Source organism: Mastacembelus armatus, chromosome 17 (assembly GCF_900324485.2).
Source record: "Mastacembelus armatus chromosome 17, fMasArm1.2, whole genome shotgun sequence".
Classification (NCBI taxonomy): domain Eukaryota; kingdom Metazoa; phylum Chordata; class Actinopteri; order Synbranchiformes; family Mastacembelidae; genus Mastacembelus; species Mastacembelus armatus.
This window is the reverse complement of record NC_046649.1, coordinates 22,972,163-22,998,510: the sequence shown is the minus strand read 5'-3', so window position 1 is coordinate 22,998,510 and position 26,348 is coordinate 22,972,163. Positions and strand designations below refer to the sequence as shown.

Sequence of the window (26,348 nt, the reverse complement as noted above, 5' to 3'; positions counted from 1 at the left end):
CGCGGTTGCTTTTTCATATTGTGGCTCGACCTGTCCGAGCACACGGAGGGGAAACAGATGATCCGACTGCTGCGTCGAGGCTGAAATCCTCCGAGTGACACCCTGCCAGAGCTGGTTCAGACAATTAAACCGCCCGAAGGAGCGAGTTTAAAGGTGAGAGGCGTGATGGTCACTTTTAAAACGCGGCTTTAATGTCCGACTTTACGCTACCTAGCTAGCTAGCTAACTAGCTGTTCCACACCTTTAGTTTGTTGTGGCATCTGTTCACAGGAAACGTTTTACCTGCACCACGATTGTTTGTTTCCTTTTCAGTTTCAGGGCTGTTGGTTCTCTGGTCTCAGCAGCTCAGGTGTTTGCTAAGGAGCCTGTAGTAGTGTTGTGGTTGTTGTTGGCCTTCTCTCAGTCTCTCGGGGTTTTTGTTGAACCCGTTTTGCAGTTTTCGTTTCCAGCTGCAGTTTTTAAATCCCATTTGTAGTCGCCCATAAAAGCGGAGCAGGGAAAACCTCATCCGGCTGGGCTTTGATTTTTAGCAGTACTCCATTACAGTCCAGCTTTGAGGTATTTGTACTTTAACTATTTCCATGTTGAGCTACTTCATCCTTGGACTTCACTACATGTCAGAGTCAAACCTTGTACTTTTTCCTGCTCTACATTGATCTGATAACTTTAGTTCCTTTTCAGAATCAGATGGATCCAACAAAATACAGACTGATCATCAGACTTTATTGATCCCTGGGGGGAAATTCACAAGATACCCAGCAGTATGGAAAGTACTTCAAATTAGAAGTACATGAGGTAGTTAACGTCAGCTACCCAGCGGTACATTAAGTACTTCAAATTAGAAGTACATAAGGTAGTTATCAGCTCCACCTTTACCAGCTCCAACATTAAAGTGATCAACACAATAATCAATAATTACAATCCAATAATATCAGATCCATTCACGTGAAATGGGCCATTCTGCACAATGAGTACTTTTACTTTGGATACTTTAAGTACATTTGGACTTTTACTGCAGCAACATTTTGAATGCGGGACTTTTACTTGGAACAGAGGATTTTAACACTGTGGTATTTCTACTGTTACTGTAGTAAAGGATCTGAGTACTTCTTCCACTGCTGATTATAACAAATGACTAAGTCATGTTAAAGGGGAGTTGGCAGTGATGGCCTCACATTTTACAGCATTTGCTGTGTCTGGGGATTAGCAGCCAAAAATTTCCTGTGAGAAGTTGGTGGAGACCAAACCAGAGCTCAAAGTAAAGTGAATATCAGTCTTAAACTTAATATTTGTCCTTGTGAATTGAGCTGGTTATAATTATGCGTGATGGGGAAATGATAATCACAGCTCTGGTATCACTGTAATATCCACGAATACTCTTTGGTCTTAAATAAGCACAAGAAGTAGAGTTTTTTCCTCTATTACTGCGTTCACCCTGATTCTACTGGAAAACCTTTGTTAAATCCACTAAACCAAAAAATCCCTGTGACCAGTAGCCAAATGAAAAGGAGTTAAAGTCGAGAAAAGATAAATAATTTGAGCACAGTCGGGGTTGATCCTCAGCTGTACTGTCAAATATCTCACTGTGGCCACATTTCTATAATATTAAAACCTGAACGTTGAACCAAACTGTGAGTGGAGATTAGGTCATAGTTAGAGCTCAAAGTGAATGATCAGCTGATCAATAGAAAAACTATCAAATGTTTTGATAAAAGTGAAGACTAATCAATTGTAAATAGGAGAAAGATGTTGCAGCCCTTTCAAGGAGAATAGTAAGACATAGTAAACATTTTTGAAATTCCTCGTCCTCTGATTGTAAAGTTTCTCTGACATCTCAGTTTTATTCAGTTGACTTTCCAGTTCGTGCCTGATCAGACCAGTCAGAAGTTCCCATCAGCTTGTCAGGTGACTGCTGGGTAAAGGTCACACCCCATGAGAAAATGCACCAATTAGAATTAGATTAAAGTTGAACGAAGTGCAGAGTTTGAATGTGGACAGAACGTTTTTATCAGAAACGGGAACCAGAAACGTTTATCATTTTCTCCCATTTCCCCCTGCTCTTCCTAGAAAGATCTATCATGTTTGTCTCCTCTTATACCCAAACTACTCCTAAACTGGATCCTGCCCGTCCCCCTTTGGTGCAGAAATTTGTTTTTGCTCCTTGTGGCTGTTTGGAAACACACACCCCTGTGTTGAATCATTGCTTTGGTTGTTTAATTCACACTTGTTTCTTTCTTCTTCTTTTTTTTTTTTTTTTGAAATTGTGGCTAAATTACACGTTTTTGGGATATTTTTCCCACTTTGGTCCTTTCTGTGATGAATTTAAAGTCATGTAAATGAAAATGAAAATCGATTTAAAAAAAAACAGAACTAGTGTCTCATGAAAGTGCAAAATGTAAAAATCATGACATCTTGTGCAACCACAAGACAAGTTTCTAATGAGAGAAAAAAATAGCAAAAAATCTTTTTTAGTTTTACTTTACTGTGTCAGAGGAACTTAGTCAGTGTAGTTTCACTTCCTAACACACAGTCACTGTAAACACCAGGAGGTCACAGCCAAAAGGCAACACACACACACACACACACACACACAAACACAAACACAAACACAAGAGGAGTGTTTTCTGGGTCATGCAGAAGTGATTTTACAGTGTTTATCTGAGTAAAACATTTACTAAGCAAAGATGCAAGTTTTCTTTTTGCACTTCAGCATGAAAATACACCGACAAAATGTATTTTCCTGTAACTCCAGCAGTAAAGATGTAGATGTTGCTGCATAAACAGTGATTTTGAAAATGTTTACTTTAGATGTGGCGTTTGAGGTCAAACCACCCCTGTATAATCTTGGTCTCCACTCCCCTCTGGCCATCCATGTATAATGAAAATAAGCAGCTGAAAATGGGCTGATATAAAGATGGAAGATGTGTCACTGATTCCTCCCACTGTGCAGAACTGAAGCCACAAGTTTTTAAATATGCTGGCTGCCATTTTGCTTTTGTGATGCATTTTGCAACCAGCCACCAGGTGGCGTTAGACTTGCAGATGACGTCAGCCTTGTCTTAAATCACATGGCAGATCAGCATCTTGTTCTGAGAATTCATTTTTGTGCTTTGTCCCTTTTGCAGATGCAGTTTTCCTCCAATGAGCGAGTCCACATCTGCTGATGACCCCCCTCCTGACACCGAGCCCACCTTCTGAACGTTGACCAGTGGGCGGGGCTGGCCCTGTCCGAAGGGGGCGCAGCCAGCAATGGACAGCCGGTGCAGCAGCAGCGTCGACTCTACAGGGGTGGGGTCTATCAACAACGCGCTCCTTTCTGCGAGGGTGGACTCGTACGAAGCCGCGGAGAAGAAGTGCATCTCCGACGTGAGGAGGACCTTCTGCCTCTTCGTCACCTTTGACCTCTTGTTCATCAGCTTGCTCTGGATCATAGAGCTCAATGTAAGACATGTCTGTCTGTGTCTCAGAGGTTAGTGAGAGTTTTCAGGGGGGAAGACACCTTTTGATTTGTGGTGGGTAGAAATTAAGTTAAAAAGGATGCAGTGTTTGAAACAACTATGTTTAGGTTCTGATGAAATCCACAGAAAAGATGAATGTTCCCGTCCACACCCTCCCCATGTCATTCAGCGCCTGTGCAGCCATGTGAGCCTGAACTTTAGACCAGTTCATTAGATGCTCATAGTGACAACAGTCGTGATTTTTCAGTCCAGCTGAGGATGATGGGAATGTCAGTGTCACAGGAATTTGCTTTGAAAACAAATTTTGGCTCCAGCTGCTACAGATATTAACGTGTTTATGGCACAAAGTGAGGATCTAACGAATCTGTGGGATTCATCCTCTGATCCTCTGAATGTCTGTAGAAAACACAACATTCAGGCTTGTTGAGACATTTTTGTCTGTAGTGGTGAACTGACTGACCAATCGCACTGTAGATCACACATTTAAGTACAACAGCACAGACAGGATGTGCAAATAGAAAATAGTTTATACGTCCTAAAAATTGTTTTGATTGGAACATGATGATTTTTTTCTTCCTGTTAGTTTCTAATTCAGCTGCAGACACTTGTGCCAAAGCTGAATTTAATGGTTTTATCGGACTTGTCTGACTCAGTTCTGGCTCAGACTTTAACCAAACATTACCTCTTCGTGGTGTATTTTATGAGGCGCTGTCAGATAACCTCATGCAGAGTTCATGGTCAGATGTTTCAGTCTGAACCGTGTCGAGGCCGAGCAGAAGCAGCTCAGACGCTGCTGGAAAACCAAAACATTGTGCCCTGAGTGAGGAAGTGATTTTACTGCAGCACTATCCCAGAGTCGGCCTGCAGGCTGGCGTAGTCGTGGCTGCACTCAGCCTTACTGCATAGCTGCTTTTAGATGACGGTTCAGTGATTCGCTCTGAATAGAAAATCTGCTGCTGCTCTTCCTCTCTGGCTGTAACACTGAATGGAAGCAGTTTGGTTGTGAAACTGACTCAGCCTTTGAAAACAGCAGATGAAATCTGAGTCCAGCAGGAGACGTCAACTTTGATTTCTCTGCAATAACAGTTTATTTTTCACGTTGCACAATATCATCTTGTATTTCATATCAGTGTTATCAGTGATATGACAGAGATGAAAGTGCTGAAGCTGAAGAATAAACCTTAAAACCATCATGATCCACTGAAGAGAAGATGTTTCACTCTTCTAAAGTTATTTTTTAAACCTTCTAAAGTTTTATATGTACCTCACCTCAGTTTATTGACGCACCAACCCGATTATAATCTCTATAACAATCTCTGCAGGGCTGAACTGTGGCCTTAGAATAACCACGAGTCCCAAGATAAGAATTCAGCTGGAGATAAAAATTTGTAAACACATGACAGATCATTGTTGAAGAGGGAAATTCCAGAGCGAAGTTTCAATTTCAAAACAGTTTCAACAACAGATTTCATTCCACTCGTACTGATAACAGCAGTGAGCCGACGGAGCAGCTGAATAAACTAAACAGTGAAGGAGCGAAGCATCTAGTTTTCAGTCCAAGTTCCTTTTTGTCTGGTTTGAACATCAGAGTCTGCTGCTGCAGCTGTGGTGGGATCAAACTCTGCCTCAGCTGAAAGTCAAAGATACACACATCAACAAAAGGCTTTGCTTGTTCCAGTCATTTCAGTCAAATTCATCAAAGTCAAATCCATGTCAGGAGTGTGAAGTGTGAAAGTGAGGCTGACTGTGGCCGATGTTTTCATCCACAGTGTTTGTTGTTTGTGCAGCAGGTGAAAGGCAGCATTGAGAAGCAGCTGGAGGAAGAAGTCCTGCACTACGACTACCACACCTCCTCCTTCGACATCTTTGTAAGACGCTTTTCCACTGTTCTCACACACACACACACACACATATATATATATCTTCTCATAGAGCTTCACTACTGGTCGCATTATGTTTCAGCTGTGACTTATGTGAACAGCTCAGGTCCAGGTGGTGAAGTGTCAAAGGGAAAAGCAGAAAGTGAAATGTCAGGGGTCCATTATTTGGACCATCCAGCCCAGCAGGACGCAGGACTGGGTCTGACTTTTCCAGTGAACTAAGGGAGTCAGGATGATGAGGCTGTGGAAGGAAAGAACAAGACGCTCAGCTTCGAATGATTATTAGTTTGTGCTTTGAACTGAGACTTCACAATAAACTACACACATTTTACTACTGGAAATTGAGGTGACCCCAGACTTTTGACCAGTAGCCTGCATCTTTTTTTTTTTTTTTTTTTTGATGTTTAAACTTAATAAAAAGTTAAAGTTTAAACTTTATGTTTAAACTTTATTAAAAAGACAAAACCTCAAATGTTGTCTCTTCTCTCCTCCTGTGTCTCCCCTCCACCAGCTTCTGGCTGTTTTCAGGTTTGCTGTTCTCATCTTGGCCTATGCCGTCTGTAAACTTCGTCACTGGTGGGCCATCGCAGTAAGTTTTCATGCTCGTCTTTGTTTTTGTCTATGCTGCAATATGACGGTGTTTCTTTGTGCCAGCAGAGGGCGCTGTCTGATGAAGAAATCAAACTTTGATGGCAGCTTTAGTTTCTTTAGCTTCCTAAACTCATCCATACGGTGAAATATGTTTGTAATAAGTTTATTTTATAGCACTGTTCAAAAACACGTTGCAGTAAATTGGACTAAAACAGAACAAAAATAATCCAAGAGAATGTGATTCTAAAACGATTAGAGTAAAAGCTTTAAATGTTAAACCATCATTACCAGTAAACCGTTATTAAACAAATACACGCTCATTAGATAATGTACCAGAATACTGCATGTTTTAGAGTAAGATCAGCAAATACATCAGGGTACTGTACTATACAAGTGTCTCTGACCATATAGAGTCAGTTAGGTTTTAATGAAAGAGTCGTAGTGAAGGATGTGACGTAACAGTCACTGTTTGTTTTCCTCCCTGATTTCATTTAATGAGAGAAAAACACTTTGTCTTCATCAGGACAGTCTTTAATCAAGTGTTGTCTGTGTGCAGATCACCACTGCAGTCAGCTGTGCGTTCCTCATCGCTAAAGTCATTCTGTCTCAGGTGAGTCAGCGGGTCACCATCAGAACCACTGCTGTCTCCCTGGTTCTCATGAGGCTCAGTCGTCAGTATCGGCTCAGTGATTAAACCATTTAACATTTTTAACATCGTTTTCGGTTCAGTCATCGTCCGTTGTTTAGACAGATTCTTTTGAACTGAGCAGATGTTTCTGAAATGTGCACAGAGAAGAATGTACTTCAGTTCTTATTGTTTTTATTTTGCAGCACTGAAACTTACAAGTGCAGTTTTGTAAAGTGCTGTCAGTCAGATGAGGTAGTACAATGAGTGTAGTAAAAACTAAAGGTGTGTGTTCGTGCATGTGTGTGTGCACAGCTGCTGTCTCAGGGCGCCTTCGGGTACCTGCTGCCCATCATCTCCTTCGTGTTGGCCTGGATCGAAACGTGGCTGCTCGACTTCAAGGTTCTGCCTCAGGAGGCTGAGGATGAAAACAGTGAGTCACAGCTGCTGATACTGTTTCTACTACTGTTTTTACTCTTAAAATACTACAACTGTACTCATACATTAATGTAAATATACTGCATTCAAAAAGTTACTTAAGGTAAATATGTATATTATCAGTTAAAGGTACTTAAAGTATAAAATGTAAAATTACTCTATGTTGGAGCTAGTTTTACTACTTTATGTAGTTTCTTTAACACTGTTCGTTTTATGAACTTACATCAGGTTTTTATGTCAAATCTGAAAAATATTTTTAAGTGGAGTTTTCAGATAAACTTAGTACTAAATGTGGCTGCTACTGTAATTTACAACTACTAGTCCAGTTTTTAAATTGTTGCTGTTCTAACACTACTACAGTACTACTAGTGCTGATAATGGTACTACTAACTCTTTATCTGTAATGCATATGCCACTATATTACCCCTACTACTACTGCTGCTTAAGTAGTACTACTGCTTAATATGTTAATGCATCTACTCTTGTACTAGTAATATTAGAATTAATTTATAGTAACAGTATTACTGTTGTTACTACAAAAGCTGATACTTCTGTCAGTATTAATACTGTGGTGTATCGTCCTTGTGTCACAGGGTATCAGTCCATCATAGACGCCACAGCACCTCTCATGTGTCCGGGTCCTTTATCTGACGGACAGTTCTACTCGCCACCGGAGTCTGTGGCAGGTCTGTTTACTCACTCACCTGTTATCGAGAGACAGGTCCGGCTGCTGATCCATGTCCAAACCGCTGTGAATCTGTTTTAGCCAGTCTGCATAGGGGGTGAAGTGGTTGTTTTTATCTTCACTCATTTCTCTTGTTTTCAGACTCTGATGAGGACCTGGATGATAAACATGATCCAGAAAAAGGCCTCATTCAGCAGGTGACCTAACAGGTAACTGTTTCTAAATGCTTTAACTCGTGTAGCTTATTCCTTAAAGGTGCATTAACTTAAATCTTTGTGAGGTAGCTAGAGGAGGCTAATGAGGCTCAAACTCCCACCATAATCTCCTCCTTCCCGCTCTTTGCCCTCTCCTGTTTCTTGAAGCTACGCCGTGAACTACAGAAGCTAGCGTTAGCTGACAGAGGAGTAAATGTGTCAGTCCAGCAGACGCTCTGGTTCCTGCTAATGTGACCCAAAGCACTAACGTTACCCAAAGCTCCACTTCCTCCCAAATTCACATCAGATCCAATCAGGACCATGCTAGGTGGCTAATGCTACCAAACCAACAGGTTAGCTTTAGATGCTAACACATCCAGAAGGAAGAAGGCCCCATGAGGATCCAATATGAGTCCTTTGGCTGCTTTGAACTCTCTCCAGGTTCCAGGGGGGTGGTGAGTAGTATAGCTGAGAGACACCAGGGCCTGGATCTGGGTACCTGCAGGGACCAGTGGGTGAAGTCTTAATTAATGCAGCTTTAGGGATGATGCCTTTACTGACCACTATCTTCACCCAAATTTTAAACCTCCTTTCATCTATGTTGTCTTTTTTTTTTCTTCTTCTCAGGGTTTTTCTCCTGCTGCCGATGAGACCGAGGAAAAATCTGCCTTACACATTCTGCCATTTTAGTTTTTATTTATCTCAAAGTATTATTTGTTTACTTCTACCACGACTGTACGTCACTTTCTGATATCAGCCTTCTGCGTGTACACAGAGAAAGAAAAAGTGCTGCCTAAATATCATTTTAGTATCAAGACTCTCAAATTTGTTCTGAGGAATATTTCTATGAAGATTTGTGTTCAAGACTCCCAGAACGGTGACAAGAATAAATGTAAATATAAATAAAAATAAAATCAGTACATTTAAGATCGATTTCAATGTGAGGACACAGTTTAAATATTTTCTTCTTCAAGGTATTAATTTCTATATTTCCAACATCATGTTTACTTCTATCACCTGCTTGAGTCTGAAGTCACTGTGAAGGTAAAGAAGGATTTTCCAGCCAGTATTGAGCTGACGGGCCACGACTGTAGCAAACAAGGGGCAGAATATTTACAGTTACTGCATTTTTACAAACGTCTCTAATTACTTCCAGGTCTTAAAAACACTGAAAGAAGTTGCATGGACAGTGGGACAATATTCCACAGATCTGAAGGTTTGTGTTAAAGATTATACCTGAAAACAAGATGAGCCATAAATCTGCAGCATTTAAACATGAAGGTTGAGAAACTGCTCCATATGAGCTGGAAGAAAATAACTGTACATATCTTCATGCATGTTGTGCATTGGTTTTGTTTTTATCGAAAGCTTGTCTGTAAAATGGAATGATTAAAATGTGAAATCTTGCATGGTTGTCTTCTGTTCTCATGTTTGTTAGTTTATCGTATTCACAAATACAGTACATACTGATACAACTGGTTAAAAAGTAAATACATTTTTACATTTAGCTGATTGAATTTCTCTTTTCAAATAACTGCTGATATGAAAATAATTTATTTTAAATATTAATCCTGCTTCTTAATACAATATGGTTTATTACACGTCATTTTTCTAAGATTTTACTTGTAAACCAGGATTTAAAAGATTAAATAAAAACTGATCTGGGCAGAATAATTCATGTAAACTGTTCAGTCCAAATCTGATTTGACTTTCAAATTTTACTTTAATTTACTGATATTTGTAGATAGAACAGGCTTTTTTCTTTCAAATTAAAATCAATTATTTTCTGCTACTTTTCACAATAAGAGTTTGTCTAATGCATCTGTCAAACAAGTTAAAACCCAAATTAGATACAGAAGAAAATCTTTTTTTTTTTAGCAGTTATATATTTTGTACAATAATAATTAATTCGTACTTACAGTTTTTCATCCATCGTCCATCCAGGTCACGGGGGCAGCGGACTTCGGCAACACAGGGTAGAGAAGCTGGAATAACAACAGTAGGGCTGTGGGTAGCAGAGTCCTGGGGGAGTAGTATAGCTGAGAGACACCAGGGCCTGTATCTGGGTACCTGCCGGGACCAGTGGGTGAAGTCTTAATTAATGCAGCTTTAGGGATGATGCCTTCTCTCCTGCTTTCAATGAGACTGAGGAAAAATCTGCCTTACACATTCTGCCATTTTAGTTTTTATCTCAAAGTATTATTTGTTTACTTCTACCACGACTGTACGTCACTTTCTGATATCAGCCTTCTGCGTGTACACACAGAAAGGAAGTGCTGCCTAAATATCTTTTTCAGGATCAAGACTCAAATTTGTTCTGAGGAATATTTCTATCTGAAAATGTCAATTTTTCTAAGCTGTTCCTGGTAAACCAGGATTTAAAAGATAAAAACTAATCCAAGCAGAATAATCCATGTAAACTCTGTTCAATCCAAATATGATTTGATTTTCTAATTTTCACTTTAAAAGACTCTTTGCTTTAATTTACTGATATATGTAGTTGGCAGAACAGGCTTTTTTCTTTCAAATTAAAATAAATTTTTTTCGGCTACTTTTCACATTAAGAGTTTGTCTGATGCATTTGTCAAACACGTTAAAACAAAAACCAAATTAGATACAGAAGAAAACCTGTAAATATGTATTTTGTTGTACCTTAATACAATAATAATTAATACTCACAGTTTTCCATCCATCCATCATCTTCACCTCATCTAGGGCCAGGTCACGGGGCCAGCAGTCTAAACAAAGATGCCCATGGGGGGGGGGCATGCCTGGAACACCTGCCTGAACCAAATCAACTGGTTCCTCTCGATGTAGAGGAGCAGCCCACCCACCCTGTGGAGGAAACTAATTTCAGCCACTTTTATCCGAGATCTGATTCTTTCGGTCATGATCCAGAGCTCGTGACCATGGGTGAGGGTAGGAACTCTGTTTTCCAATCGATCTGGTAAACAGAGCTTTGCCTTACAGCTCAGCTCCCTCTTCACCACAAAGGACCAGTAGAGCTAACGCATAACTACAGACGCTGCATCAATCTCTCGCTCCATCCTTCCCTCTCCTGTGAAACAGACCCTGAGATACTTAAACTCCTCCACGTTTCCTTCCTGCCTGACTATGTCCCCAGCCTAGGTCAGCAGCACACCCTCTCCACTATACACAGTGTGAGTAGCTGCTTCCCCCTCCTGTCGATACCCATCAGTAGAGTCCCGCAAACCAGCCAAGCTCAGCACGACTCTTTCTCGAGTCTGGCATCCTTTACTTCCGGTGTCAGGAATGCCGCAACAACAGGCACCGACAACCATATGTCCACAGCTCCGTTCTGCCGCTTCAGCAATGGAGGCACTGAACATAGTCCATTCGGACTCAATGTCCCCAGCCTCCCTCGGGATGTGTGCAAAGCTCTGTCTGAGGTGGGAGTTGAAGACCCCTTACAAGGACCTTTACCAGACGTTCCCCACACACCCTCACTGTGTTTGGGCCTGCCAGGTCTGTCCTCCCCCGCCATCAGATCCAACTCACCACCAGGTGGTGATCAGTTGACAGCTCAGTCCCTCTCTTCCCCCAAGTGTCCAGAACATACAGCCAGACTACAAGGTCAATCTCTATTGACGATCTCTAACCTAGGGAGTCCTGGTGCCATTCACACTTATGGACACCCTTATATTCAAACATGTTTGTTATGGACAAACTGTGACTAGCACAGAAGTCCAATAACAGAACACCACTCAGGTTCAGATCAGGGAGGCCCTCTACAGGTCTCACGGTCGTTGCCCACGTGAGCATTGAAGTCCCCCAGCAGAATAATGGAGTCCACAGTTTGAGTTCTTTCCAGTACCCCCCATAGAGAGGCTGGGTATTCTGCACCATCATTTGATGCATAAGCACAAAGGACAGTGAAAGCCTGATCCCTAACCCAAAGACGCAGGGATATGATCCGCTCATTCACCGAGGTAAACTCCATGGTTCAGCTGGGGGGCTATTAACAAGTCCATGCCAGCCCACCCTCTCTCACCCTGGGCAACTCCAGAGTGGAAGAGAGTCCAGCCCTTATCAAAGGGTTTGGTTCCAGAACCTAGGCCCTGCATGGAGATGAGCCCAACACAAGCTCAGGCTCCTTCTCCTCCAGTGAGGTGACATTCCATGTCCCACAAGCCAGCTTAGCCATCTGGGGGTTGTACCTGCCTTTGACCGCTGCCCAGACCACATTGTGCCAGCCGCATATGATCCCTTCTGCACGTGGTGGGCCCACAGAAGGTCGGCCCCACATCTTGTCTTCAGGCTGTGCCCAACCGGACCCTATAGGTGGAGACCCAGCCACCAGACCCTCGCCTTCAGGCCCCCGCCCTAGGCCTGGTTCCTGGGGGGGTCCACTTATCCCAGGCAGGATCGTGTGCCTTAATGTTTCTTGAGTCATATGGGGTCTTTTTGAGTCACACTTTGTCTGGCCCATTACCTGAGACCAATTTGCCTTGGGTGACCCTACCAGGGGCGTAAAGCCCCGGGCAACATAGCTCCCAGGATCATTTGGGCACTCAAACCCCTCCACCACGATAAGGTGGCGACTCTTGGAGGGGACATACAGTATTTCATGTCTTTATTCTGCTTGCAAGAATTTGGCAGCGACTCATCTTCACAATGTGATAATTAGATTTTAATTATTTTGGTGACAATTTTTTTTCAGACATTACTGCTCAACACAAAAACATTTGTACACAATTAAATCCACAACACAGGAACTTCTGCAATACTGTTTTATTTCTATTCTTCACATTTTTATTGACAGAAGTCAAGTATCCAAGGCATCTGTGAACTGTGTCCACAATCTGCCTTGTTCAGTGCAGCCTCAGTCAAAACACTGTCCTTTTCAAATAAATACAATACTGATAAAAAAAGAAGGTAAACTCCTAACCTACTGTCCACACGAGCTCATCCAGATCCAGATTCAGTCTTTGTCTATAGTTAGTCTGAAATTATGCCACATTACTACATGAACAAACATGTGGAGGTACAGGACTCAGCAAAATCAGCAACATGAGTCCACCTGCATGACTGATGTTAAATCTCATCTACTGCAGTTTTGAGACTAAAATACTTTTCAGGATACCTTGAACCTTCTTTAGCTTAATGTTACAAAACTGATTTCACAAAGAGACACTAAATGGGGAAAAAAAAAAAAAAAATCACAACTGGAATGAATTGTGTTTTAAAGGAACAGTTCAGCATTTTGGATGAGAAGGTGTGAGAAGGTGTGGTTAGTTCAGCTTAGGATCAAGACTGAGTGCTGGGCTCTTCAAAAATACAAACTTCTGTTTTTTTTGTTTTCTACCAGTGTGTTCTGTGATCCGGAAACAGCTGAGACAGGGTTCCGATTGGACCCTCAGTCATTAGACCAGCACTCAGTCTGCCACAGACCTGATAACCACAGTAGCAGGAGTTTAAGCTCATACTGGGCCAACTTTCTTTCTTTGGCCATTTTTCTTAACGAAGCCATAGACCAACATGAGTGAGTTTAGATTTTTCTTACCGTCAACAAATCCCATAAAAAACAAAAACCTACCATGTGATCATCAAAGGTTATTACAAGAAACCAAATGTGGATTTATCCGCCAATGAAAATAGTCCCCAACAAATGCACCATTTCCACATTTGTGCCCATTTTGCTTCAAAGCTACAACAGGCAGCTGTTTTATTATAATTATTAGTTTTTAAAGATTCAAAGTTAAAGTACTGAGAAACCCGCTGACACAGGGCTGGTTTAGTCTTTTCAGGGGATTTGTTGACAATAAGAAAAGTTTTGTACACAACAGCATCTTCATCTAAACTACAATCAACAAAAACACAAATCAAGCCCTCCACAGTTTCACAGTTGCTCTCGTTAGTGAATGAAAATGTTGAAAGTGCTGCATTTATAAGAAATATGGACTCAGCTTTTCATCTTTGGGCATCGTGATTTCAAAGCGTGACCCCGGCTGACCAGGAGACACAAAACAAGTGAAAACAGACGTTTAAACACGAAGAAACAGAACGATGACATCTCTGTGCTTCACTAACACTAAATGGATCCATGCAGGACTTACTGTGATTTCTATTGTCCTTTATCGGTTTCATGAAAGTGGAATCGTGCGTTATGTAGTTCTACTTCACGTTGAGCACTGAAACTGTGTGTGAACTTTTCTTCTTCACTGACTACATTTACTGAACGGTGCCTCCTCAGTCTTCACTCCCAGTCATCAATTTACAAGTTCGTCCAGACCCACAAGAAAACGTCTCGACACTAAACAAGAGCTTCACTCTGTGGCACATTCAACGTTGTGCATCCACATTTGGACTTTTCTGTTTAAAGTTTAATAAAGTTTATCAGCTCCAGTTTGTGCCTGTCAAAGCTCTAATTATTTTACATTTGAGACATTTCCAATCAGAAAATAAGAAGCATGACTTTTCCAAAATCCTTAAACTCTCTAATCCTGCAAAGGTGAAAAATGTTGAGTTTACTGTAAAGTGTTTCGGTCACAAACCCACTAGTTGATTATTGTTTAATTAACTGTTAAATGGTTTCATATGAAAGTCTAAATGTTGTTTATGGGTCTAAACAGCCAAGAATATTTTTATTCAATAATTAAAATCATTTTCCAAGTAAAACAATCCAAATAAGGACTGAACTGAATTCTAGGTCAAACAAAACGACCTGAGATGAGTGTTAAACATTTTTTAGTCGATTTAAAAACAAGAAAATAATATTAATTATTAAAAAAAAATAACACTAGTCTCCTTTATAACATGCTGTAATGCAGTCAGGCTGGGAAAATGCTTTCTGGGGGTTTGAATTACTATTAAATTGGATTTTGTGTTAAACAGGTTAAATTTTTTTTTTTTTACAAGGTCAGAAAAAAATGGATTTTGGAAAAGTCTACCAATGGAACTGAAATGATCTTTATCTTTGTTTTTGTAGAGATCTCTAAAGATGTCAGGCTGGACTTTAGGACCCTGTAACAGGCTTTTGCTCCATTTTCTGAGATTTGATGTGCAAAAATATTTTAACCACACAGAAACTAATCAGTAGATTATTGGTGATGATGAAAATAGACTTAGTTTAATCCACCATTCAAAAATGTCTCAAATGTAAAAATAGTGATTGTAGGAGACACAAGCTCCAACAGAAACACTGTCCTGGTTGTTTTTCTCGTATGTACTGCAGGTTCCTCTGCTCTTTCACGTGCACAAGGACATGCTGTTTCATATCGACCCAGCAGGTGTCCTCACAGGACAATCCGAACGCTGCATCTTCCATGAGCAAATACTACACATGAAACATGGAAGGTCCACAGGCAGCGTCCCCATCAAGGTCTGAAGACTCAGGGTAAACAAAAATAAAACGGTGCAGAGGAGGGAGCTGTCAACAAACAACCAACAATTCACACGGCCGTAACACATGAGGAGGGAAATTAGTACTAACACTGATTTTTTTTTTTTTTTTTGCCTTTACACTGCTCACAGTGTTACTGCAGCTCCCACAGCTCAGAAATACCTTGGACTAACCTTTTAAAAATGGAAAAAAGTTGATTATAAACTGTATCAGCAGATCGACATTTCAAAAACATCAAGCTCAGTTCTTACTTTTACAAACTAATTCATTTTAGAAGAAGATTTAAATGTAGCTGAAGTGCTCCTTCACTTTTCTTAGTACTGTTCAAAATGCCAGACTGAAAAATCACAGAATTTACATTTTGTGTCCAATGAGACGTTTTCCCCAGTGAGCGATCATCTGTTGATAAAGATCATTTGAGAATCGAGACCCAATGAAAGACCGAACTGGCCTGATAAGATGCAGCTCGTCACTACTTCAACTACTGGGCCTGAACTGTCAAGTAGTTTGTCTGGGGAACCTCCTGCTAAAAGCATCAGTCAATAATCAGTCAATAATCAGTCAACATGTAAATAAACACTAAAGATTCTTCTTAGTCACAAACAAAAGATGTTGAGACGTCACGTTGGGCTCTGAGAAATTATGACGCGTATTTTTCCACTGCTGTCGACTTTTTTTTGTTATTTCTGGAGAATAACCAGCAGATTCACAATTACAGAAAATAAACAGCAGCTTCAGCTCGGCTGTGATCAGAGGCCTTTTCTGCTTTTCCCTGTGCTTTTGCCTTTTTAGACTTTGAATATTAGCAAACTATTTTCTGCTATTGCAAGTAGCCATAAAGCTGCATCCTATTTTTTCAGGCAAGATTTAAGTTTCCGTCAGTTCTGAGGACCAAAGCTCAACAATTAGTCAACATCACACAGGACCAGAAACCAACTTCCTATCCAGGACCCATCCCATAATTCACCTGCATCTTTTACTGTCGCAGCTGATGAAGAATAGACGACTACACTACACCTCTATGTGATGATCAGCTACTTGTCTTTCTACATGTTCACTACAAACGGTGGGGTTGCTGTTGGAAAATGACTGGATGTATCTGTCACTGAGCCTGGTAAATAGTCCCAAACACTGTCTGTCAGGAATGCCAGCTCCAAGACGTCTCCAGTCATAGTTTTTGTTTTCCATATTCTTCCAGTGGTGTGAAGGATGCCCGGTGACTTGTCCAGCCAGGAATGTGGTCAGGAGGAAAATGTCAACCCCATTTTTTTCAGGCTAAACCACTTATCGGGGCCAGTCCAGGGTGAAATGGCTCGGATGTATGGATGCATTGTATGGAGCTGGCCAAAGCCAACAATCCGACTTCCAACGGTAATACTACATGTCATTGTGTCAGGGGAGCAACAAAAGTCCTTGCGTTGGACAGGAATGCATTCTGTGCGTGCCAAGCTGCTTAGTCCAGTGACCTGTCGCCCGGTGAGGTTCTTTTCAAATGTTTTTAACCCTAAAAACAATAACAAAAGAAAACAACAAAAACAAAATGGACGCTAAACATTTTTTTTTTCCACATAGCACCATACCATCGGTTTCCAGTCTTAACACTTGAATTGCAGAGTATCACATTTCCATAGGGCTGTTGTTGTTCTGTGACAGAGCTGATATACAGAGACGAACACAAATGAAAACGAAGCAGCAGAGCACAGATGTCAGGTGAAGGGGAAACAGGAAGTCTGGTGAAGCTGAGGTATCTGTTCAGGTGAGTGTTTCTTTTACAGGGTGACCAGAGTCTGAGGGATGATCAGTGTGGCCGTTTGTGCATGTACTGTACATGTGAGGACATGTGAGTGGTGACAGAAGGCACGTATTGCCGATGTGGGGGATGTGGCGTTTGTGAGCGATGAACTCTTCTCCATCCAAAGCAGGGGCAGCAAAGCCTTTGTCCTCTTGCTGCACCGGCTGGTGGATCACAAAGGAAACACCAGGCCGCTCTCAACGTTTTCACCCACCAAGCAGATTTTTCATGTCAGAGGAGAGTCTCCAGGCAGGTTGCCAGTCCGACTATTCATCATTCAACCTGATATGGAGCTTCACAGCAAATCAGGACCTCCAGCAGGTGTTTTCTGACCCTCATTAAATCTCTCACTGAGTCTCTCACCGGCCAACAAGAGTTTTAAGAAGACAGCAGGAACTCCACGCGATGCTTGGTGCCTTTGACAGCAGCTAAAAATCCAGCTGAATGGATTTCAGAATAAAAGAAAGTGGGTGAGACCTGCCTCACTACCCGCCCTCATTCTGAACTCAGACACGGACTGAAACATGTTCCAGAGATTGTGCCGATGTGGGGGTGGGAACCGCAGCAGGGGACGGCGCAGCCGGAGGGGGAGGAGTTATTGCTTTTAGCTCATTTCCAGGACAGCTCTGGGTGCTGACGCCGCGGTTGAGGGCCCCAGCACGTGGCGGCCCGTTAATGGGCATCCCGTTCGGGTCGCTCCTCGGGATGTTGACAGGGCAGGAACGAGTGCGGGCGTGGCCCTTGTGACCGCCAGGGTGGCAGACGAGACTGCCCACCGTGTCGACGGGCGACAGGTGGCGCTTGAGCCAGCGCTCCACCCGTTCCTCTTTGTATTTGATGGAGTACCAGGTGAGGAAGATGAAGAGGAAGCCAAGGAACTTGAGGCTGGCGGCGAGGCCAAAGTAGACGAAGCGCAGCGAGGTGACGTCGTACTCCCAGCAGGAGCCGTGGACGCCACAGTCCTGCTGCCACAACATGCAGGTGGTGTCGATGACAGCACCAAAGTAAATGGGTGTTGGGATGTAAGCTGAGTGAAAAAAAGAAATAAACAAGGGAGAAAAGGGAGAGAGATGAGAGGAAGAGAAAAGATATGCCAGAAGAAAGCAGGAGAGAAAAGGGGACGGATCAGCCAGAGAGAGAAAAGAGGGGTGACAGACAGGAAGGAGGATGAAGAGACAAGAAAATTAAGTTTGGAGGCAAAGTCCAGAAAGAGGGTTTTGAAGAAGTGAAGAGAAAGAGAATGAAATATGGTAAAAACGCAGGAAGGGGTCAAAACAATAAGACAGAAGGCGAGGAAGAGGAGGGACACAAGGGAAGAAGGAAAGAGAAAGTGAAAAAGCAGAGAATCAGTCACCTTGGACCAAAAAATCTAAAGGGGCAAAGCATTTAACATTTCTCATCAGCAAGGTTGATGAAGATGAGTTTTCTTGTCCTTCCCCCCAAAACACTGGATCCTACATCTCCCATAATTCCCATAAAGGGTCTTTAATTTCACTTCCTGCTCGCATCCTTCAGGGTGCGCAGCTTTCTGAAAGTCCCGTGTATCAAATCTAATTTCCCTCCTTGTTGTTTGTCAGAGATTTCCCAACAGTACATCAGCCCGTCGGTCAGCAGCTACACGACGTGCTGTGCATCTACAATTCATGCATTTAGCTGATACGTCTCCTCAGACAACACTGCTAATGAAATCCTCTATTTCAAAATAACCTCAGGAGCCAGTTTTCTTTTGTTTTGTAGTTTTTCTACTCACCGAGGGTCCTGAGGAGAACAAACTGCATTCCCAGAGCGAACGGCCTCTCCTGCTCCGCCACAGACCTGCAGCACAAAACAAAAAAGGTGGAGACTGAGGAGGATGATAATAGAGGATTTACTTTATTTACCGATATGAACGATATAAACACATACATACAAGAGGTCGATACTCAAACTGACATACAAATATAAAAAGACCTTAAACTTAAGTTTGTAGCTTCATGTTTTTCTACTTGTTACAAAACAATTTTCAGAACAGAAAATGAAGCTAAATTCTGAAGGTGCAGTAAACTTTAACAGTGCACATGTTGGATATCTGCACTTTGAAATGGAACAAACTGTTGAATTCAAACAACAGGCAGCACTGATCATAATTTAGACGGACTGTGCACAAGATATTTTAGAGTAGGATTACATTTTCTTTTTACTTTGGTAGCCCCACTGGAAAAAAGACTAAAAATTGTCTATGGATGTCCAGAAAAATACAGTGAGTGACAGTGAGTCTACCGTCTCAGCCCATAATCTGTAATAATGTAACATGATGCATGAAAATGACCCAACGGCATTTTAGAAGGCTGTACCTGAGGGTGACGATGATGGCGGAGGGCTGGGCGCAGGCAGTGATGAGCGTGACGATGAAGAGGAAGATGAGGAAGGGGATGAGGGTGTTGCAGGTGCGGTCGCACTTCCCTGACACGGCGTAGCCGTTCTCATTCAGGTAGGTCTTGACGATGACGAGCTGCAGCTGGTTGGTGCCCTGCCCGCTGGACGACGGCGTGATGACCTGCCGGCTCTGGACACAGGCGCAGTCTGAGTAGTTACGAACCTAGAGGGCAGGAAGGGACGTGTGGAGGATCAGATACTGAATTCAGTTGCTAGACCTGCATAAATGCAGATGTGTAACAGCCTGATATTGTTTAGCTCTTAGACTTTTGGCTTGTCTTGGTTATCCACCATCCCTGGCTCTTACCCCAGTGCTATCATTGGCCACGCTGCTGCACCCAGCCAGGCAGGGGTTAAAGTACGTGATCCCGTCAGAACCACAGACCGGAGCGTACTCGTGGATTTTACAGCCGCAGTTCACATTACAGCCTCCGGTGAGGTTCCTCTGGGTCATGGTGAGAGTGGGCCTGGAGACAGAAAACATGAGGAGACACACAGCCGTGTTTAGGTTTCAGATTTTAAAGCTACAAGCTCACAAGAATACTAGTAGCAAACTGTAAATCTTAACTGGAGCCATAATACTGACTGGCACAAACAATGAGATGCAAGAAAAAGGCCAGTAAGTAAATGAAGATAATGAAGACGGGTGTGGAAGAAGGAAGGACAAGAAACGAGGGAAGTGAGCTACACATATGTACACCAGAGAATACTGAATCAAATGAAGATGTAAAGAAAAATCAAAACCAAAAAAATAAAAAGGAACATTTCAAAACAAAAACTACAGAGGGGAGAGAAGGGCAAGAAGGACAGACTGGTCTTTTTTTTTTTTTTTACTTCCCTCTGTCAGAGGTAGAAGCACAAGAGAGAAAAAAAGGAGAGAGAGGGCGTTCAGCCAAAGATCCTCTCTTCCAAGCTGTCCTTGGACATTTTCCATTGTTGCCATGTAATCGCTCCCAGGGACGCAGCGTCCAAAAGAAAATGTCTCTGCTCACTGGCTCGTTATCTGTTATCCTGCACTGATCACTCACTTCCTCCGTGACACTGGCCACAGATGGGGTGATAAAAACTACCACCGACTCTGCCAGGCCAGCAAAGGATTAAATACAAAACAGGCCAGGCTGCAGTCAGCAAACGGCTGTTTCTGCTTCAAACAGGATCAGGGGAAAAAAAAAAAAAAAAGATCTGTTTACTTCTGGAATTACGAGGAGACCTCCTGTTAGAGCCACCTCAGGGGAGGTGTTTAAATAAAAAGCTAAGTGATGTCTATTTTTAGAAACCCTTAATATCTGCTAATAAAAAAGATGAGCCATCTGACAGCAACTTTCTTTGTGTGAGCCATGACACAGTGCAGGCTGGTAGTTTCAATATAGATGATTATTTCTTTACCTGAAACGTACGACAACAGAAAGCTGCAATTTTTCTTCTAGAAAATGTTTGATTTTGTTTGTTTTACATCAGCTAGTAAACCAGTCAGGAGTTAAGGGATTAGGCTGACACTTCTGTCAACAGAACACACTACTATCAGGTACAACCCAGATCTAGTCTTTAACTGCATCACTATACAGTCTGTTACAGGGACAGACAATAAAGAGCATGTGACAAGTATGTGCTGAGATGATGTAAAGGCCACTGAGGTCAGTTGTCTTTCTCTATGTGACATCTGTCTGTGCAGCCTCTGTGTTTTTTACAGTCTGTCTCTTTATCTTTCACTTGTACATGTTCTCTCCTGTCTCCGTTTTCCTTCTCCCCTTCATCCTTCATATGTCTCGCTGTCTCCCTCCGTCCTGCACACCGACCACTCGACACTCGGGGGAAATTTTGAATTCAGATTAGACATGAAACAGATCATCTCTGTGCTGCAGTGATGTCGTTCTGCCTGAAATCAACACTCAGCCCCCCCCCAGCTCCTCACCCAGTGGTGTAGGGGATGTTGATTCCTCCGAGGTTGATGCTCTCGCAGCCCACGATGAACAGCGTGGAGAAGCAGAGCAGGGAGACTCCGCTGCAGATCATGGCGAGTTTGGCTGACTCGCGAGCTCCCAGCTTCAGCTTCTTAATGATGTAACCTCCAAGGACGATGCCCACGCCTGCGCTAGGCACAATAATCACACCTGGAGGGAAGAAATTCAGAGAACTCTGTTTTTATACTCCACTAACAGTTTTATTCCAAGCGTCTTACAGTGAGGTTCAGCAACGTTACTCTAACTGGTGAAATGAGATTCAGCCAGAAACCTAAAGATAATTTAAAGCTCCACCAATCAGTTTTCTATATTAGAAAACTATATTAGAGCTTTTTGGCTGCACGGTTTTGGTTTTGAGGACCTTTTCAGTAGCAGGCAGCACTGTAATAAACAGTTCTGTTTATTATCTCCTTTATTGACTCCCAGGGACCTAAAATACTGAGTATTCTGTATTGCACTGCTTGTTACAGCTGTACTAAAGACAAATACCTAACTGCAGGAACAAAGAATAAAGTTTGGAAAACTTCCTAACATTTAAAATTGATCCTAATTTTTTTATATGTTCTTTGAGTTAGCAGATGTGTCTGTGAAAACACCTTCAGACTCATCACATTCATGTAGTTTTCTATCACCTTAAATAAGAGCAGGGCTAAATTATTTTGAACACCAACCTAAGCCTGGTGTTAAGTGCAGTTTGATCACAACTTAATGACAGTGGCACCAGATATTGATCCAAATATTGCAAAATCAGTGTGTGTATTGGTATTTAGAGACAGGACACATGTGCCCACACCAAAGAAACAGAAATCACTCAAACTAAAGTGAAAAGGTGTGTTCATGTAGGCTCCCACAGTTATATATAATGCAGCCTTCCTTCTCTCGATTGATAAATCTTAAAGCAAACACAGCAATCACAACAACAGCCGCCTCCGGGCAGCCTTGCATTTCCATGACAGCACGTACTTTCAGTGTGGGTGGCCCTGAAGGGAGCGGTGCTTCCAACCCAGGCAGAGTTAGTGCCTTTCCAGTAGGTGTTAGATAATGTGTCCTGTGAAAATCAGCATTTTCACTGGTATACGAATACACTGCAGAGTCCGTCAGCTTCTGGTCTTTATTTTATAAATGTCTGTGGTGTTTTTGTCTCGAGACCTAAGACAAATGTCAGAAGAACTTTTTGATCAAAGGAACTGACCTTACTAATATTGTAAAGATCATATTTTCTGTAAGAAATGGTTCCAACTCAACAAAACCCTTCCCTGTACTTGAAATTTCTATCTGTTCTATGAAACCTAATTCTATCAGGACAGGCTTTGGGTATTCGACCTCTCATCTCCCTTTAGTGAACCGAGATTACACACAAAAACTGCAGCCTCCTGCTACTGGTATATATCACAGTCCACAACATGATTTCAACACTATCATTTTTGTCGTGCCGAGGGAATGGAACCAGGCAGGTGGGTGCTAGTGGCCTACTCTACCCACTCAGCCACAAAATCATAGTCACACTCCACTGAGACTTTGCAGATCCTTCCTGGGGAATAGTTTCATTTGACTCACTAGATAAGAAAATATGTATGAGTGGCAGTTTTAATCAGAGAGCTCACAGCCTGCTCCTCCTACACCTTAGACGGTTACATAAGTGGAGACTACAACATTTCTGATATCAAAAAATTGGATTTCTTTAGGTTCTGTGACAAAATTGTGGTGGTGATCAATAATTCTGAAAAACAACAAACGTCTTTTATCCCTGGTTTGCTTTCTCATCACACTCAAAATGTTTATGGTCTGCACAGATGAATAATTTGCTTGTTTGCCATTTGGAGCTGTCCTGTCCACAGTTTAACAGACGTCTCTTTTTGTAATGGCAGTTTGCTGGAGGGGATGTGCTGCTGTCATTTCACCATTTGGAATGAAATGGCAGCAAAGCTGAAGCACCACATTGTATTCAGCTCTGTCAATAAAACCATGAGTGGGCTCAGAAAAAAAAGAGTGTTTTCACGGTACAGTGGGTATTTCAGGACAGCTCAGCTCGTCAGGTCTACCATGGTCAGAAACCAAAAATCCAACAGAGCCACTTCACACAGTGACTGGTGGACATTGTGGACTGACTGTGGCACAACTCAACAACACTGCAATGAATGAGTTCCCAGCAAGACTGTGTGTAGATGTGCACCGTTACTGTTAATATTTAAGTAACGTTGCGTCTCCACTTTGTCTCAGGTGGAGTAATATTGACACTCTTGACTTCTCTTTTCAAGCATAACCCAACCATCAGCCTTCCACTGTCACACTTAGCCAATCTTCTCCGTCTTATGTCTTTGTGACCTGCTGCTATTAAATGTCGGCATGTTAAAAAGTCTGTTTTATATGTAAAGTTTAAGCTTGACAGCCGTTTAACGTGCATACAGATTGAGCGTGTAGTGGATTATGCCTGTTTAAGCATGTGTTTCAGCATGTGACTGTGAGCACATCAGTATCTGTGTGTTGAATGCACAGTGTCCCAGGTGCCCCCTTCTTTTGAAGCCCAACACTTTCTTTATTATTAATGTGTGCTGGCTTGCAGCTCTGAGCTGACAGCCTCCTGCTCTGTTCTTAGATAAAACCAGCGGAGCAAAGCTGAACTGGCAGAAATTTAAGTCCTCGGTGTTGTATGAATATTCTGTAGTCTGGCTGCAACTGGTCTGTGCTGCTGTGAGACATTAAAGGGGAACTGAACATAGAGGGTGGAGAACAGTTCTGCTTCTACGATGCTCAAATTCCTACTAAATAAGCAATAAATCCTGTGTTTGAAACATCAGATCTAAATAGGACGCCAAGTGCAGGAATGGAAATGAATGGAGACAATCAGACTGAGTGCATCAGAGACAAACTGGGTGATGAAGTAAGTGTGTGAAATGTCTTTAGTGTGTTAGCTCACCGGTGTAGATGCTGGCGCTGGAGGCTGGGATGCCAAACTGAGACTCGATAAACTTGGGGATGAAAGTGATGAACGCGGTGACGATGGCGCTCTCTGCCGTGTAGGAGAGGCTGACGAACAGGAAGGTCACGTTGCTGAGAATCCTCACCGCAGCTTTGGGCAGGTCTGAAATGAGGGGAACATTTGAAAGCAAAATAAAGATACTGATTTACTTCTTTAAGTTCTGGGACTTATTATTAGAATGGAGGACCCTTTCTGTGTCTGGCTGCAGGCTGATGGGGGATTGAAAAGTGCAGCCAAAAGCTGTGTGCACTAAGTTTAAGGTAGATGTTGATATTTTCGATGTCACCAAGTCTGTGCTGATAAAGATCTGATGTTATTATGAAGAGGAAGCTGGCATCAACAGTGACACCAGCAGTATCCTGGTCGTGTACCTTTGATGTCCTTGCCAAAGCCCATAGATGAGGTGACCGTCTGACTCTTGTTGCTGCTCTTCTCCTTGAGGACCTCGTCGTCGCTGGACAGGTCGTCCAGGCTCAGCTTTTTCCTCCTCTTCTTCTTCTTGAGTCGGGGCGGCAGCTTTTTGGGGAAGGTGAACATGGGGAAGATGACCAGCAGCATGGCCACGGCACACAGCAGGAACCCGCTCCACCTAAACAGATGAGGGAGGATTGAAATAAAATATGCAGAACACAGTAAAGGAAGTTTTCTTCAAAGTGCAGTCAACAGTGAGTCAAAGACGGGTTGCATCGCTCCTCGCCTCCACGCTATCACAGAGTCGGTCTGGTCTTGTGTTGCTGCACACAAATAAATAAATAAACTGTATCCACGGTACAGTCATCCATCCGCTCCCTGCTTTCATCACCTATAATTCATGTAGGAAGCCCGTGGCTTTCAGCTCCTGAATCACTGATTATGCTGTCAGTTAGAGGACGGCATCACTGAGAGCTGGAAATAGATGAATAGCTGCATTTCACACATGCCAACAGATTTACATACGGATGTAAGACATGTACAAAAAAACGTGATCTGAAGAGCAAACATGCATCTTATGTAACTAAAGTGATATTGTATTTTGGTAGAGTCCTGATTTTGCCCACCCACAGGACAGTTTTAAATGTGGTAGTTGGTTAGATTGTCTTTATTGGCTGCAGTTTCCACCCTCTCGACTCCCTCTCCTGTGTGGTGAAAATGACTTTAATAATCACAGGAAAAAACATGCTCTGCCATTCTAGGCCATTATTCGTTTCTGAGAAGTGAACATCTCACATACATTTGTTCTTGTTTTAATGTCACAACTGGAGTTTAGGTAAAACACCAGAGGCTGGCAAATAGTATATTTAACACCTGGTAAGTTCATACTCAATCCAACCTGGCTTCAGTTAGGCCTCTAGTGCTACAGACACATTTCAGTCCGTACTGTGTATCAAAGTCTTAAAGGGTGGTACTGGATGTCTCGTCAGATTATTACATCAGTTTACAAACTCTGATCAGACATATTTTGCTCTGACTCTGTAAACCTTTCTAACCTAAGTGGTAGATTTTATACAGGTAACCTCCTTTATTTACTACTGATGCATTGAGCAAATCAGAATATTTGTAATTTCCAGTATAGCATTTGTTGAGAACTATGTTCAGCAGTGGATTAATCCACATATAGTGGGAACATGGCACCCAGGGCAGTGGTGTTCCTCTGAGTGGAGCTGATTTTAGTCTTCTTCTCTTTCTTGATAACAGCAGAATAAAAAATAATAATAAAAGTAATCTTCTGATTTAAGCTCTATCTTAATTCACATCTGTCACTATTGTCTGGCTGCTTTTGCTCGACTGGTCTCACCAGTTGCCGATGAATCGGGGGTCACTTTGATCGATGTTGACGACGGTCTTGGGGTCCACGTAAAAGCCGATGAGGACTCCTCCCAGCAGGTATCCAGCTGCAGGACCCAGTGCTCCCATCACATACATGATGGCTGAGGAGAGAAAAGATAGAAACCCTGTTCAGACTTTGGCCACGATATGGCAGATGCTG

General features: G+C 42.3%; 2 protein-coding genes across 7 annotated transcripts in view; one reads left to right on the top strand and one right to left on the bottom strand.

Annotated features, from left to right (window-relative positions):
• stard3nl (STARD3 N-terminal like) lies at window positions 1-9,278 on the top strand. 2 transcript variants are annotated; one of them, XM_026314078.1, is made up of 9 exons: window positions 1-153; window positions 3,126-3,441; window positions 5,249-5,326; window positions 5,850-5,927; window positions 6,486-6,539; window positions 6,870-6,987; window positions 7,586-7,678; window positions 7,819-7,886; window positions 8,499-9,278. In XM_026314078.1, the coding sequence occupies exons 2-8, from the start codon at window positions 3,250-3,252 to the stop codon at window positions 7,881-7,883; spliced, it is 678 nt and encodes a 225-aa protein (XP_026169863.1). In that variant the 5' UTR covers window positions 1-153; window positions 3,126-3,249; the 3' UTR covers window positions 7,884-7,886; window positions 8,499-9,278. The 2 variants fall into 2 exon arrangements, with proteins under 2 accessions (XP_026169863.1, XP_026169862.1); XM_026314077.1 differs by having other exon boundaries at window positions 5,246-5,326.
• slco5a1a (solute carrier organic anion transporter family member 5A1a) overlaps window positions 6,063-26,348 on the bottom strand; it is a 30,955-nt gene continuing 10,669 nt past the window's right edge. For 3 of the 5 annotated variants that reach the window (XM_026313945.1, XM_026313944.2, XM_026313947.2), the window contains 8 exons: window positions 26,157-26,289; window positions 24,754-24,971; window positions 24,320-24,484; window positions 21,354-21,552; window positions 19,749-19,908; window positions 19,360-19,604; window positions 18,777-18,841; window positions 16,598-18,053 (listed from right to left, as the gene is read on the bottom strand). In XM_026313945.1, the coding sequence (XP_026169730.1) occupies window positions 17,533-18,053; window positions 18,777-18,841; window positions 19,360-19,604; window positions 19,749-19,908; window positions 21,354-21,552; window positions 24,320-24,484; window positions 24,754-24,971; window positions 26,157-26,289 (1,706 nt within the window). In that variant the 3' untranslated portion in view covers window positions 16,598-17,532. Of the gene's footprint in view, window positions 6,706-6,896; window positions 6,973-7,696; window positions 7,833-8,243; window positions 8,371-9,790; window positions 9,942-10,550; window positions 10,707-12,445; window positions 18,054-18,776; window positions 18,842-19,359; window positions 19,605-19,748; window positions 19,909-21,353; window positions 21,553-24,319; window positions 24,485-24,753; window positions 24,972-26,156; window positions 26,290-26,348 lie in introns of those variants that run through there. The other 2 variants (XR_003296074.2, XM_026313946.2) reach the window with 2 other exon arrangements.